Here is a 15,867-nt window from a genome sequence, read left to right on the forward strand (position 1 = left end):
AACATATTTCTTATTGATTTTATAACTGATTTTGTGCAATAATTAATAATCCTTGTGCTATTTAGAAAAAAAATCCTGTCACAAATGTTAACACACTTTGGAACAGTTTACAAATGTGAACGATTGTCTGTTTACACAATGAGATTGAGAAATTGCTATTTGAGAAAAAGTTAGGTTTTTGGGTACACTCAATAGTTATAGCTCATTATTACAATTGTTGATCAATAATTATAAATACTAAGATTTACAGTTAGTGAACTGAAAATTAAGCGCAGTTTCCAATGTCACAAAAGACACAAACACATTTTTCTCTCTCTCGTTTAATTCTGTACATATTCCACAAAGTCTGGAGATTACTGATGCCAAAATGTCCCTTCGGAAAGTGCCGTTAAAAGTTATAACTTGCCGGAGCAGCAGGTAAAAATCCAACTAGTAGCAACACATGAGGTTGATTTTTATGGCACTGAATACACAATTCTTGGAAGTTTATCACAAGACAACTTACAAATGTTCTTATTCCAACCAACACCACTTTCAATAAATTTAGTGTACACAGCATTATTTTTTATTCATTTTCTTTTTTTTGCTATACTTCTAAGTACCATACGATGACAATTTGTGAATACATCTTGTATGACTAAAGCACAATGCAAATAATGACAAGGCGTCAGAAACCGACACCCTTGGTTTACAGTCAATATGCATTCATGTAGTTTCAGTAGTTAATGAAGTTAGTCAAAAACAAAAAACAAAGTCTATTAGTGTTGACAAATTTAATGAAGTGTTGAAGTCTTAAAAAAAAAAAAAAAAAAAAAGGAGCCGTTACAATTTTACAACTTTCTGAAGCCGCCTAGGTTTTTATTTTTTATTACAGTCAATGGGTGATGCCAACAATCATCTATCAGAATGGAGGTGAACATCCTTGTACATCAATGATTGGTCCAAGGTGGCAACAAATGGGGAAGGAGGACGAGGTAGGGGGTGGTAATTAACAGCCAATTGGACAAATTGCAGGGGCTGACTGATAAATGTGAACTGTCGCAGAGGTGGAATGAACAGACTCCACAATGCATGGAAAGCCGTTTTGAGCATTTATTCAATATCCTTGAGATGTAACTTGAGGTCCATGTACTTGTACGCTATCAGCAATATCGAATAAATGCTTAAGTGTTTTTATTCAACACAGATGTCAACTAGTGCAGTTTGAACTCACTAGTAACATGCCGTCCTACTAATGAGGACAGTGTACTTGTACATGGACTTTCAAGCTCAAACTAGTTGAGTCAATTTGCAAGCCAGTCAACTTGCTGACTAGTAAAATCACTAAGACAATTCAGCGCACTCACAGAACTGACTTACTAGTAGCTTTACACTACTGTATGACATTTCTGGACACTAGTAGGGCATCTACGTTACTCATGTGTACTAGTGGGTATTTTGGTGCTAGGAGTACGGTCCGAGAGGATACTAGTGTGTGACGCATGCTTATTATTTGGGACTAGTCGAGTTCCTAATGTAGCAAAGTAATTTACTAGTCAAGTCTAATTATATACTAGTAGGTCAAAGTGACACTCGTGAAAAATATTACTAGCAAGATATCCTTGACATTCATGTACAAGTATGTACTTTGTTCTCACCAGTCGGACATGTCAGCATCCTCGTAGAAATGACTAGGGCGCTGAACTGTCCTACTAGTGATGACAAAAAGCACACAAGTACATTGACCTTGAGCTGGAGATCAAGGATATTGAATCAAAACAAACCAATAGCCAAAAAGTAGTATTTGTAGCATGCAGATGTCAACTAATGTTTGACTAGTAGTGTGTAGTTGTCCAACAAGTGAGGACAGAGAGCATATTAGCACACATTAAGGAAGCAAATAAATGCGGCCGGCAACGTTTTGCCATGAAGGCGATTTGCGCATTTATTCTTAGTACACTAGTTCTCTTTCATAATTCAATGCACTAGTAGCATGTAGACTAAATGTTTAAATGGCTGTACAGCCGTTTGAGCATTTATTCAATATCCTACTTACTTGTGAGGACACAGAGCGTACTGGTGCACGGACCTTGGGCTACAAATCAAGGATATGGAATAAATGCTCAGACAGCTTTCCATAACAATGTGTTGAGGTATCACAACAACGCTGTCCTTACACTACACTCAAACAAGAAACCAACACCACATCTTTTTCAAGACCACATCCAGGTACAAGACATAAGCATGTGATGGTAGGTCAAAAAAAAACAAAGGGGAGTTAAAAAAAAAAAAAAAAGAAAAAAAAAAGAGGTGAGTTGCAAATTTATACAGATACAACCTGAAGTCAGCGTAAACTGTTTTTATTGGAGGCAGGTGAGATATTGTTTTGGCTGGGAGACGGGGTGAAGGGCCAGGAGAACCAGAATAAAAGCAGAAAAGCATGCAACAATGCAGACATGCTGAGGAATAGGACGGGGAAATGCCTTCTTCTCTTTTTAAATTAGCTACTAGCGAAGCAGATGTCATACAAGGCAAATTCAATTTTTATTACACTTTGTGGTTATTTTTTGTACACTCCTTTGGTTTATAAACATTTAAACAATTTCAGTGATCATGCCATTACTGTAGTGTCAAAAAAAAATGTTTATCTCATGATTAGGATGGAGGGGGAAAAAAAAAATGGGGCTGTGTATAAAACAGAAGGGGATGGAAAAAAAACATTGTTTGCCCTTTAATCCTGGAAGTATGTGGTGAGCTGTTAAGGTTGATGGATGGTGAGGTTGCTTAATATCCAGCCTTCCTCAGGTATTCCGCCATGTCATGTGCTTTCTTGTTAAGATTTCCACCATGGATCGCCTCCTTTCCCATGACTATAACCAATACTGGGGCACATAAGGGGGGGAAAAAAACATACAGAGAGAAAATGAACAAAACAGAACTGTCCCCGCCCCCACGTGATGGAGGGGGAGGTCCAGGTGTCAGGATCTTACCACTCTTCAATGCTATAAAGGTTTCCATGACATTTGACAGCTTGCAGGAGAAATCTTAACAGCAATATTTATTTTCTCTTCTTTATGTCCCTCAAATTTTTACCTAAATGAACCTGGGAAACATTAAAAGCCCGAATCCCGCAAGTATTTTGCCATTGAGTAAGCCTTCTTATTCAATCCGCCTCCATGGACCCCTTCTTTTCCCATTACAAGAACCAAAACTGAAAGACAAGAGATAGAAAAGGGGGGGAGGTTAAGGAAATAGGTAAGAAACCAAGGAAAGCATCCCAAAGTTCAGTACTTTCATGAGAAGTGTGAAGAAGATATATTGAAGAAGGCGCATCGTTGAGGCTACAGTCAAGTTTAAAGTGGCTCAGCTTCAGAAAACAGGTGAGCCTTGATTGGTGAGTGTACACGCCCACAGAGTTTAAGTGCAGAGGGCTCTTCATTTTGAAACTTCATGTCATATACTTTGTGATTTTTTTTTGTTTTTGTTTTAAATCATTCAAATTTATCATGGGTGTTAACAATACCGTTCTCTGTTGTGTGCCCAACACACAAGACATTTATTTTTAATTTACTGGGACTAAAGTAGTAATAGCAGTAGTCTCACTCATCCAATTACAAATCTAAGAGCAGGCGTGTTACCTTTCTGATTGACAGTCAGCGGGAAAGGTCTGCTGTAATGGCTTTGGCTCATCATACTTTCAACAAACTAGGACTAAATGCGGCATCAAAACCAGTGGAATCCATAACAGCACAGCAGAACATTGCTCACGCTGCATCTATGACCACCAGTTCATTTGATCACAGTATGGAATCAGATGGCACCACTACAGTAATTCTGTAATATTGTTTGTGTATGTACAGATAACTAAAATTGCATGCGCAATCTGCGTAATCAGCTACAACCTTTCTGTATCTTATGTTAAAACAGTATGTATAAAGGAGGTCCAATTTACCTTTAACACGGAATTGTTGTATAAATCAATCAAAAAAAAAAAAAAAAAAGTGTGTTCAGACTGTGGGATCTTTATCTGCTTCTTTACAATTACATTACACTCCACGCTTACAATTGGCATAATTGTAAAAAACAATCATTAATATGCATTTATATCCAATGCACTGTTTGTTTACACAAGGAAATCATACATCTTCAGTTTTTTTTATTTTATAATAACTAATTTGATCTATTTTGTTTGGTCCAAAAGGAACTTAGGGTTTCAAATAAATTTGTTTGTCCTTATATTTTTTACATATGTACATTTCATTGTTTTGTACTCCCAAAAAATGATCCTCTGAATAATCATCATTTCAATTATTACCAAAATAATTGTGATTAATATTTTTACTAGGGATGCTCCGATCAATCGGGGACCGATCATGATTGGACGGTTTTCGAGAAAAATTACGTGATCGGCATATTCGATCACAGCCTTTTATTGCAGATCAAAACATCCGATCACCCGCTTCTCATGCTTGGCTGCCGCGAGACGAAATGGCAAAAAAGTTGATTTGTTTAATACTCGTCCCTCCGTTGATCGAATATTCCGACCACCGCAGTTGGTGTGAACATAGCATTGTCTGCTGTGGGTGGAGTTTGCGTCTTGTAATACTGTATATGCCATGAAAAGGTACCTCGCGCGGAGCATGGCCAAAAGTTTCAACACAACCAACTTAATCCGACATTTGAAGAACAAGCAATTGGGAGACTATGGTGAGTTTACGATGCTCACTGCATTGAATAAAGTCATGGCGGACACAGCGAAGTATATTGCCACAGGGAGACGCATTGTAGGTCACTTGTGGGCAACAGACCCACTATATCATTTTATAATTCACAAAAAGATTAACAGTGACTTTTTCCCCGTTGACAAATGCACAAGATAGTTTGTCTATGCACAAGACAAAGTTCCTGAGTCGTTTCAATTTTGGAACTCATTGAATAGTTTATTCAAGTGAAGCCTGCATCTGACTATTTTTTCTACTTTGATTATATTCTTAACTATGCAATGTTTAGGTGGCATGTTATTTATTTGACGTTTTGCATAATTAAGTCTTTTGAGACTGCTGATTATTTTGATCTGTTAAAAACTGTTACAAAAGCTGGTAAATTTAACTATATAAATTTAGTTATCCTTGTGACTGAGTAATTGTTGTATCTGTATAAGTTTTGCATTTCTTCATGCTTTTGAAAATATATATAGATTTTTGTCAAAATTACGCCAATAATATGGCTGGTTTTTTTCAGATAATATTGCATAATAGCAGTCACCATAAATAAATGGAAAAATATACAGATATTCCATGTGATCGGAATCGGTATCGGCCGATCCCACTCATGCATTATCGGTATCGGTGTCATAAAACCTGATCGTAACATCCCTAATTTTTTCCATAATCGAGCAGCCCTACTGCATCGTATAACTAAAGACGGGTTGAGGCTGAAAAGAAAAGGGGAAGGCAGATAGTGTTGGCTTTTCTCATAAGATTTGGTTGTAGATTGAGAAAGGTGATATGAGGGAAAGGCTGAAACACCCCAGACATGAAAAGATCAAAAAGAGAAAATGTTTGAGACAAACCTTACATGAGGGAAGCTGAAATTATTTTTTAAAAATTAAGTCAGCACTTACATTCCTTTCTATGGTGCAAATCGGGAGCCTGTTTCTCAAATCTCAGAATTCTCCCAAAAAGTTAAGTCACTACTTTGCCCTGTCCAACAATACAGCAAAAACTCATAATTTCTAAGAGGCGTCATACCAATATTCAAGCTGGACGTATCTGAAGAATGTTTTATCTTAATTAACTTACGTAGCAGATAATGCCCTCTTCTAATAATAAGACTGCTCTCAAACTCTCGATTTACCTTGTCCGGCTCGTCCCACAGAGATGTTGTATGTGGGTTCTCCTCCTTGGCTCTTTGTCCTCATGTCCATTGTCCAGTCGCCCTCGTCCTGCAGGCTATCTCTGAGCACCGAACACTTCTTTGAACCCAGGGTGAGACCGCAGGTGTAAAAGGTCTCTCTGTCTTTGCCTATCAGAACGTCAATTTCTTGGGACTGGGGGGGAAAAGAAAAAGAAAAAAGAAAAAAAAAAATCATAAATAAATACAGGACAATTTCAGACAGTTAATTACATCAACAATGAATGCCACACATTATTAACGTGCTTTTTATTTGAAATTATTTTTCTCAATCCGATTCTGACCTGCGTATTTTGAACATTCTTTTTACTTAATTACGTTTAATGATGCATGCCTTTGTGTGTGGTGCAGTTTTCATTGTGGATAATGCTGTAACTGTCAATGTCCCTTATGGGGGACGAAAGTTCCTTACAGAGTGGACCAGAATTGATGACTCACTTCATTGTACCCTGATTTGTTAACACAAAATCCAATGAAACATGTAGAGGAATAATAAATAAATAATGTCATATACAGGCACATATGAACACATCACTGTAAGCACACAATCTGAGGAACGTATAGGAAATTGGTAACTGTGGATGACATGGCTTTTGTGGAGAATTGTCTTATTTCAAGCATTCTTCATTTGCAATTGTTTGAACACAACAGTGGCTTTTTCATCAAATAACATTGATCCTAGCTTACACACTCGTCAGTGCCAGTGGCCCATAAGGTGCACCCATTACTTGCCAATCTTACTTGATATTGTTCGTTTTAATAAGTAATCATTTTTTCTCAGCATGTCCTTTTTTAAATTATTAAAAGGACAATGTGTAGAATTCAGGGCCATCTAGTGGTCAACTAATAGAATGCAACAACCTAAGATGGAAGCGCATGTATTTTGAAGCACACGCACTACGGTGCCTCCCAGAGACCACATGTTGCAAGCCTACAAGTTTCTTCAGCAGAGGTGAAAGAAAATTATCAAAAACGACTTCTAGTATTCCTTCAAATCATGAAGTGCATTGCATTTGTTACACATGCAGTAGTCATGATGCTTAGGGGAACTACTTCCGCTCAGTTTGTCTCTGTCGAGTATCCGTAGCACATAGATGGCAGCGCAACATGGCAGCCTCCTGCAAGGGATATGCGCCCTACGTAATATAAAAGAGCTTAGACGTGGCTTTCACACAGGCAGAATTTATTATTTACTGTTTCAATCGATGTTGTAAAAATAATGTGCCAGTGCAAGAGAAGCACCATTTTAATTAAAAAAAAAATCAAGTGGTAATTACCATCCTCTTTCCTGTTACAAAGACATCTATATCGTCATTGTCTACAAACCATCATGTTCGACTGGTTCCACTGCTTCAAAGTCCACAAGCGCGTCATCTATATATCACTGCCGTTACTTATCAGAGCTCCGGGCAATCGACGGCGTCTGCCGTTAGCCTACCTACGGCTCGAAAAAATTCCACAACATCCTCCACGGTCTCGCACCCCCCTCAAGTATACATTCTGATGCATTAAATTGGCTAAGAGACGGAGAATTGGATTTAAAAAAAAAAAATAAAAAAAAAAAGACACCGACGTATCCGCTCTCCCGGCTTTAAAGGTAGAAAGACGCAACAGCGCTCCCGACTCTAGTGGTAGGCGCTCCCGTCCATAAGGGGTTAACTCATTCACTGCCAGACAATTTCAGACCCTCTTTTACCCTAACTTTTGACAAAAAATTTAATTGAATGGGATTGAATGGCTATACTGTGAAAATGCAAGTAAATTTGTCAATGGCAGTGAATGAGTTAAAGGGGCAGTCAACCCTAACATTTTTTTCAAGAATATGTTCTATGCAGGCCTACTAGTTGAAACACTGCATTCTGATTAATATTGTGTTTGTGGTTTGTTAAGCAGCAAAATCCACCTGTTTTTTAGCCATCTCAGGGGACGGCCATTTTGTCACTTCTGTCGACTGAAAATAACATCACAAATGCTCAGGGCTCTGGTAACGACCAATCACGGCTCAGGTTCATAAAACAGGTGAGATGTGATTGGCCGTTACGTGAGAACCGAGCAATTGTGATGCCATTTTCAGTAGACAAAAGTGACGAAATGGCTGCCCCCAGACATGGCTAAAAATGGGTGGATTAACTCTTATTACAGAAACGCAATATTAATCAAAATACCTTGTTTCAACTAGTGGGCCTGCATAGAATATGTTCTTGGAAAAAAAAATGTTTGGGTAGACTTCCCCTTTAAAGCATTGAATTCAATAAGGTGTTCACCTTAAATGAAATAAAATACAAAAAATAAACAATACAATTTCTGTACAAACTGCATGTAAAATGTGAAATTATTTTAATTGTTGAAATATAATTTCAAACTTAATTTGTAATGGTTTGAGTAGAATGTCTACTTTAATTTGGAAATGTCACGGAAAATGTGGAATAATGACAAATGTGGAAATTTGGGGAATGTAAAAAAAAAAACATGTCCTGAATGAGCTTAACACTTTGAAACTGTCTCATTCACTTGAATTGATTTTTTGGGGGTTGGGTGGGGGTCATTGTGGTGATTTGGGGAACGGGACAATACTTGTGTGAATGTCCTAAATTTTTTGTGAATATTTGGAATTTTGAAAGATTTGAAGTAGTCAAGAAATGTGGAAGCGTGTAAAATGTGGGGAATTTTGTGAACATTTTGGGAATGTGATACCATAACTTCCAGGCTACAAAATACACCTCATTAAAAGCGCCACAGCTAAATTTAGCCATAAAAACTATTTGTAAATACATTGGTCAATTCCCCCCCCCCACCCGCCCCCCCCAAAAAATGCAAAACGCAGCTTGTTATATAGTGACATCAGAACCTCTCAGTCTCTCTTCTTGTCATACGATGCAAATTCACAGACGAGCTTGACCACGCAGCAGTGCAGCCTTTGGAAACTGAGAGGATGTTGCTCCATGGCCGTACTTGTTGCCCTATTGTCCGTTGCCAACGATGGTTGGATGGGGCACGTACTGCAGAGAGGTTGTATTTATGGCACTCGTTCCCTATGCTCATTAAACTCAACTCAAAATGCTTCTTTTCGCTCTCAATTGCTCCTTCAACAGATGCGTACTGCTACACATTCAAACTTCCGTATTACTCTCTTCTGGCAGCTTGCTCAAGGCCTCATGCATGCGCACTAACTGCAAATGGATGATGAATATTCAGTATGAGGGCTGACTTGGTCAGTTTCTTTGGTTCACTGTGACATGGTCAGTAATTTCAATGGTAGGATGTGGCGAGAGTGGGGAAAAAGTAGTGGCGAATAGTCCAGAAAATACAGTACTTCCCAAGATGTACTGAATGAGCTGCGTAGGTTTAAATTGTATTGTTTGAATAAGTCACAAAATGTGTAATGAGTAGGTAAATGTGAACCTCTCACTTAATTTGTGAACGTTTGTGTGAACATTTGGTAATAGCTAATATTCCTGTTGTTCTTAATGAACTAAATATTTTCAAGTTGGAATAGTTTGTACCAGTCAAAATGTGTGTTATGATGAGGTAAATATGTAAAATCTCTTAATTTGCTAATTTAACTGTTAAAACGTGGGAATGTTAGAAATGTCTTAAATAAACACTGCTATTTCCTGAATGAACTAAATGCTTTTTAAGTTAGAATGGTTTGAATTGGTGTATGTAAAAATGTACTCTCTCAATTTGGGTAGATACAGTATTTGGGTATTTAGGAATGTTATCAAAGCTATATACATCCCAAATTTTAACAGTTTTACGTCAAAATGGTTTGAACTGGTCGAAAAATGTGAAAGTGCGTTGTAAATGTATAAAATATCTCAGTTTGGGGATTTTATTGTCAAAACTTAGGGAATGTCATAAAGAGTTCCCAAGATGTCCTGAATGAGCAGAATTTTCCTAAGCTTGAGTAGTTTGAATCAATCAAGAAATTTGGAAGGAGGAAGTAAATTGCTAGCGTCAGGCCGAAAACTCTTGTCACATTTTGGCAAATTTCATATTTGTCCTCACAAATCTAGTCAATCCACACATGTAGGTGTTATTTTCACAATGTTGGACAACTCAAAAGAGTTGAAAATGGCTTGCTCTCTTTAAGGATGCACCTTTGATGGTTGAGCAAACATGTCATTATGGGGTCTCCTGAAAAGTGAGGATTTTGGAGGTACAACGATTCCACCCAATACCAGCGAAATGTGTAAAATACCTCTTTGGAGATTTTAATGTGAAAATGTGTGGATTTGGGGAACATTCTAATAGGAATGCATCTGTCTGAATTAGCTCAACATTTTCAGTTGGATTGGTTTGAATAAAGTCTGATAATGTAATGGAAGGGGTAACTACACAAAAGATCTTCAGTTTGGACATGTTAAAGCAGAAAGTGAGGAATTTGGGGGAATGGGGAATTTCTTGGATCGTGTAAAGGGGTTCCCATGAATGAGCTTAAGTGAAAGAACCAGACTTTTTTGTTGAATGTCTCATTTACTTGAATGGATAACTCCCATGTGGGAAAATGGAATTATGCCAGCACTGGGGGGTTTTCAAAGGGGGGAATTATTTTCTTGAATGTACTTAATTTTGTAAATATTTCCAAGTTTGGATGCTATTTGCCATCCACACAAAGAAAGCAAAATATACATATGGAGAACTATAACAATTGAGTCATGAATTGTGGCCTTTGCATCGATCCATCTACCTATCTATAATATCAATGATGCCACACAATCAAAGCAATTAGAAATGACGAATCGCTTCTTTCCACCGATGACTGTCTGCAACAATCCTACATCGGCACAATAACAATAAAGCCTATTTTATATGTGTTTATATGACAGATTGATCGAAAGTCAGCCAGTATAATCTTTTTTTGTGTGTGTGTGACAACAGGTAACCGGCAGATCGGCGGCTTAACGTTAGCTAATCATCACGGCCACGGCACACAAAGAATTCTCCTTTTACATCAAAGCCAAACCCAATCTCTTTGATTGTTTGAAAAAAAAACCGTAAGATATAATTTATTGATATTTAAAATGGCTTTGGGTGTGACTAACATGTTTTGTGTTGGGGTCCACGCCCGTTTCCAATGTGTCTCATCGTACACGAGGTGGCTAAATAATCCTGCGGCGTTTCCTTAGCCAGGAAAGGCCGGCGATGCGTTAGCTTAGCATAGCCGCTAGTTGGCTAGTCATTTGCATAGATAACGGATTTTTTTCCTCACCCCCACCCCGTGCTTTTTCTGGCAGCCTCGTGCTGGGATTGCCAACGCTTGCCACCTACCTTCCCCTCGATTTCATATTCTTACCGTGATATTGTTGAAAGTCCCACCGTCATGTGCTGCCCAAACGTATTTGGCGTCCAAATAGCCAACAATGGCGCTGTCCTGACAGCTGCCATCGGCCATCAGGTTTTCCACGTAGTTTTGCCAAGACATGTTGAAGAAAGACAAAGCAAGGGTACAAAATGGCCGAGGGGGCGCGAGTAAGAGACCAAGGCCGAAATGAGAGAGATTCGGGAGCCTCGGATGTAAGCCACCACTACTCGGACGCGCTGGGGCGGCAAAGAAAGCCGGGGCACTAGTGTGGCTGCGAATGCGGCTGCGGCTGCGGCTGCGGCTGGCTGGGTGTAGTCCGGATTTCAGATCACTCCGCACATTCAGCCTCCACCACTACCGGCGTTTTTACGGCAGCAGGCGGCGGAAGAAAGAACACAAGAAGAGGAAGAGGGAATTAGCCAACTGTCTGTGGGAATATTGGCCTGGGGTACACAAAACGGCTGGTCATTTATTGTGCTAATTTTGAAGAATTCTGCACCCCGTTTTTCCCTAATTAAATAATAAAGCCAAGTTTTGCCTTTCTATTCATACGTTTCTTCAAACCATGCCAACTTTTCGCCCAATCAGGACATCTTGGGAACTATTTTGCCCAAATTCCTTCTTTTCCCCATAAAGCCAAATTCCACAGGACATTTTTTCGAAGTGTTGTACTCGATCAGGTATTCTTGGGAACTATTTTTTCACATAGTCACAAATGTATCCATTAATCCATATTTTCCAGGATAACATTTACAATCAATGCATTCATTCACCATATTTCCTCCTCCTTCCATATTTCTTGACCAATTCACATACCTGTCAATTTATACGTTTTCCCCGTATTTTATACGTTTTTTGATCATTTCAAATTGTGTATGCCGTATAACAATTTTTGTACGGATTTTTTTTTTAATCGTTTTTTGTTAGGCCGATCTCGTTTTGCCTATTCCAGCTCTAATCAGGATCGTCTCGGTCACTGGTAGCAGACGACAACGTTATTTGGTAAATAAAATAAACTTGTTTACACAAATTATCTCTGTTCTTATTCTACATAGTCTCTCTTGCTGTGACTAAATCGGTGCCACGTTGTGTTTGTAAGGGTTATTATCGCTTAATAAGGGGAATTGCAATCATTAATAAGGGGAGCAATTGGCTGAGGTTGACAGGTATGAATTCAAACCATTCCAAATTCAAACGATTCAACTCATTTAGGTCTTGTGAACATTCTCCAAATTCGCAAATTTTCCACGAAAAAAAATCCACAAGAGATGTTATACATATATGGGCCATTCTACTGAATTGGTTCAAATTCAGAGTTGGAAAATGTGTGAAATGTATATTTTATTTCAGAAAAACTTTTATTGTATTCATGTTGCACCATATCTAAGGGGCACAAATATAGTGAAAGTGCAGTCAATTTTCAAATAGTATTTTCTAGCTTTTCCCTAATATCTTGCCTGTCACTACCGAAACACACAATTACAGAAGAATAAAAATAATTCTACTGGCCGATTCATATTTTTTACATTCCCCCCTCTACAGAGTATTTTTTATAAATTAGTATATATGGTTTTGACATCAAAACCAATCAAAATGAATTTTTGACAGAATTCAATTTGACTTTTTCCAAAATAAATCAAAATGTATATGCTATTTTTCATTGTAAAATGTAGAAAGTTGATCATATTGACTTCAAAAGTCATCATTAATCAAAACAAACATACCCTTAAACAATCATTATCAAAAATTGTTGGTTGATAATTCAATACTTTCTATTTTTGTTACAAAATCATTTTTTTTCGGTAGTGACTGCAACATTTCAGTAGTGACCATATTGTTGCTGCCGTTGCAGTAATACTTTGTGTGAGGGTAGCATTGTAATCACTTAACTAATTTTGCTATATTTTAACTTTTAACGTGTATTATAACTACTGAAACATTCTTTTTTGTCCATTTTCTACTGCTTTGTACTGTACTCAGGGTCGCAGGGGGTTGGAGTTGATCACAGCTGACTAAGGGCAAAAGCAGGGTACACGCTGGACCGGTCACCTGTCCATCACAGGGCTCTTCATCATTGAAAACTGTGGTTTCACCTTCTAAATGAAAATGTAATTGGAATGACAAACATTTTTGTAACATACATTTGCCTGTATGTATGTTGTCTCTCTCTCTGTTTTTTGAGAGACATCCGGTGGTTTTGTATTTTCCTCCATGCTCTTCTGACTTTCCTTTGCTCTCTGCTGGATAATTCATTGGTAGTCTGCAGCTTTCCTTCTTCCTTCCATCTCTAATTTCTTTCTCTTTCCTTTATCAAATATTCTTTGAATTTCACTGGGTCATTGTAACCCTTCGCCTGTACCCTGTCTGTGCTAGGCTTTTTGGCATTTTGGTGTTTTTCCCTCCAAATTAAGATAAAATATGAAATAGAATACAGTATTGTTAAAATCACAGAGATCTATGTATGACATATGTATCTATGTATTATATTATTTAAAACTTACTTTATTAAAAAATAAACATCATATTGTCACTACCGAAACCATTATGTCACAACTAAAACCTTTCTGTATGTTTCGGTAGTGAATGTTTCGGTTTTATTTTTCCCTTCAAATTAAGATAAAATATGGAATCGAATATAATTAAAATCAGAAAGATCTATGTATTTCATATGTATCTATGTATTATATTATTTAAAACTTACTTTATTCAAAAATAAACATCATATTGTCACTACCGAAACCTATCTGTATGTTTCGGTAGTGACTGGTTTGGGTTTATTTTTCCCTTCAAATTTTGATAAAATATGGAATGTAATATTATTAAAATCAGAAAGATCTATGTATGACATATGTATCTATGCATTATATTATTTAAAACTTAATTTATTCGAAAATAAACATCATATTGTCACTACCGAAACCATTATGTCACTACCTAAACGTTTCGGTAATGACCGTTTCGATAGTGACCGTTTCGGTACTGACGTTTTATGATAGTTGTTGACAATACTCAACAATGCTAGGCACAACGTGGCTACCACGGACAGTTTTGAGCACGTGTACTGAGATAGAAAACAGTACACTTAGCATTAAAGTCAAAAGTGCTCATTTTATTGTCGAAATGAGGTGTTCGGTAGTGACGGTCCTTAGAACCACATGCTGATTTTCAGACTTTGGAGAGCACATAACTTAATAATGCTGCCAACTAATTACTTGCCATGTGCCCAGTGATGAACATGAAGGTAATGTTTCTTACTGGTGAAATTTCTGGGGATGTGGTTAAAATCAAGCCCTGCCTACAGACAAATACTCTTTGCGTTTCGGTAGTGACATGAAAAGTTGGGACAGGTTTTTTTACATAAAAACTTCTAATTTGAAAAAAATCTACAAAATCAATGTGAATCTTTCACCATACATTTAAAAGCAACCAAAATATTCTATTAAAGTGAAGTATTTTTTAAATTGGCAAAAATCTTCTAAACTTTTTTCTCATTAATTGAAATTTAGGAGTTAGAGATTGGGACAACCACCTCCTAATAGGAAGTGACATATAAAAGATGACTTTTTTATACATTCAGTTTAATAGTATCTCAATGAATGCCTTGTGATAAAATAGATCATAACAAGATATTACTAAATATGCAACGTCTGAACACTGCATTGTTTTTTAAAATTTGATTTTCATTGTGGGACAGCAATTTCAACCAATTCGGTAGAATGGCTCATATACTACTTCCTTACACATTTCTTGACTGGCTCAAAGCCTTTCACAAAAATATTCCCAAAATGATGCAGACAGATTGACCTCATACTTCCACAATTCATGACTAATTAAAACATTTCAAATTTAATTACAAATAATAATTTTCCTTCCAAATCCTACTTTTCCCCACGACTCCAGATTTTCCCTGAAAATAATTCCCATTAAAATAACAGGACATTTTCCAAATTGAATTTCATTATTTATCCAACCGATTCAAACTATGTGTAAAACTCATGAAGACATAAACTATATCTTCTTATTTCTCATTTTCTATGATAACATTCCCAAATGAATGCAGATACCTTACATCTGGATCACCTATACTTCCATATTTCTTTACTTTTTCAACCTTTTTAAATTGAAAAATTAAGATAATTCCTATACATAATTTTTGGCACATTCTCAAAATTCCTAAATTAAGATATACTTGACATAATTTTCCTCCTGGGCGGCACGGTGATTGACTGGTTAGCACGTCCGCCTCACAGTTCAGAGGTCGTGGGTTCGATCCCGGCCCCGGTCTCCCTGTGTGGGGTTTGCATGTTCTCCCCGTGCCTGCGTGGGTTTTCTCAGGGTACTCCGGTTTCCTCCCACATTCCAAAAACATGCATGGTAAGTTGATTGGACTCTCTAAATTGCCCCTAGGTGTGATTGTGAGTGCGGATCTTTGTTTGTCTCTGTGTGTCCTGCGATTGGCTGGCAACCAATTCAGGGTGTCCCCCGCCTACTGCCCAAAGACAGCTGGGATAGGCTCCAGCACGCCCGCGACCCTTGTGAGGATGAGCGGTATCGATGATGGATGAATGAATTCTCCTCCTTCCCCATTTCTTGACTGTTTCAAACCTCAAGTCACGCATTCTACATTTCAGTAATCCCACAGCATTTGAATTCAGTGTCAGGTCTTACAC

At 37.6% G+C, this 15,867-nt stretch overlaps 1 protein-coding gene across 2 annotated transcripts; it reads right to left on the bottom strand.

Annotated features, from left to right (window-relative positions):
• Positions 1-542: 542 nt before the first annotated feature.
• Positions 543-11,553, bottom strand: pfn2a (profilin 2a). Of its 2 annotated transcripts, none has more exons than XM_086043562.1 (3): positions 11,189-11,543; positions 5,836-6,028; positions 543-2,861 (listed from the first exon to the last, which is right to left on the bottom strand). In XM_086043562.1, exons 1-3 carry the CDS (start codon positions 11,315-11,317, stop codon positions 2,764-2,766), a joined length of 420 nt encoding a protein of 139 aa, XP_085899688.1. In that variant the 5' UTR covers positions 11,318-11,543; the 3' UTR covers positions 543-2,763. The 2 variants fall into 2 exon arrangements, with proteins under 2 accessions (XP_085899688.1, XP_085899689.1); XM_086043563.1 differs by lacking the exon at positions 543-2,861 and adding an exon at positions 2,868-3,190 and having other exon boundaries at positions 11,189-11,553.
• Positions 11,554-15,867: the final 4,314 nt, after the last annotated feature.

Source organism: Filicampus tigris, chromosome 10 (assembly GCF_054856515.1).
Source record: "Filicampus tigris isolate MCC_2025a chromosome 10, RoL_Ftig_1.0, whole genome shotgun sequence".
In the NCBI taxonomy this organism is placed as follows: domain Eukaryota; kingdom Metazoa; phylum Chordata; class Actinopteri; order Syngnathiformes; family Syngnathidae; genus Filicampus; species Filicampus tigris.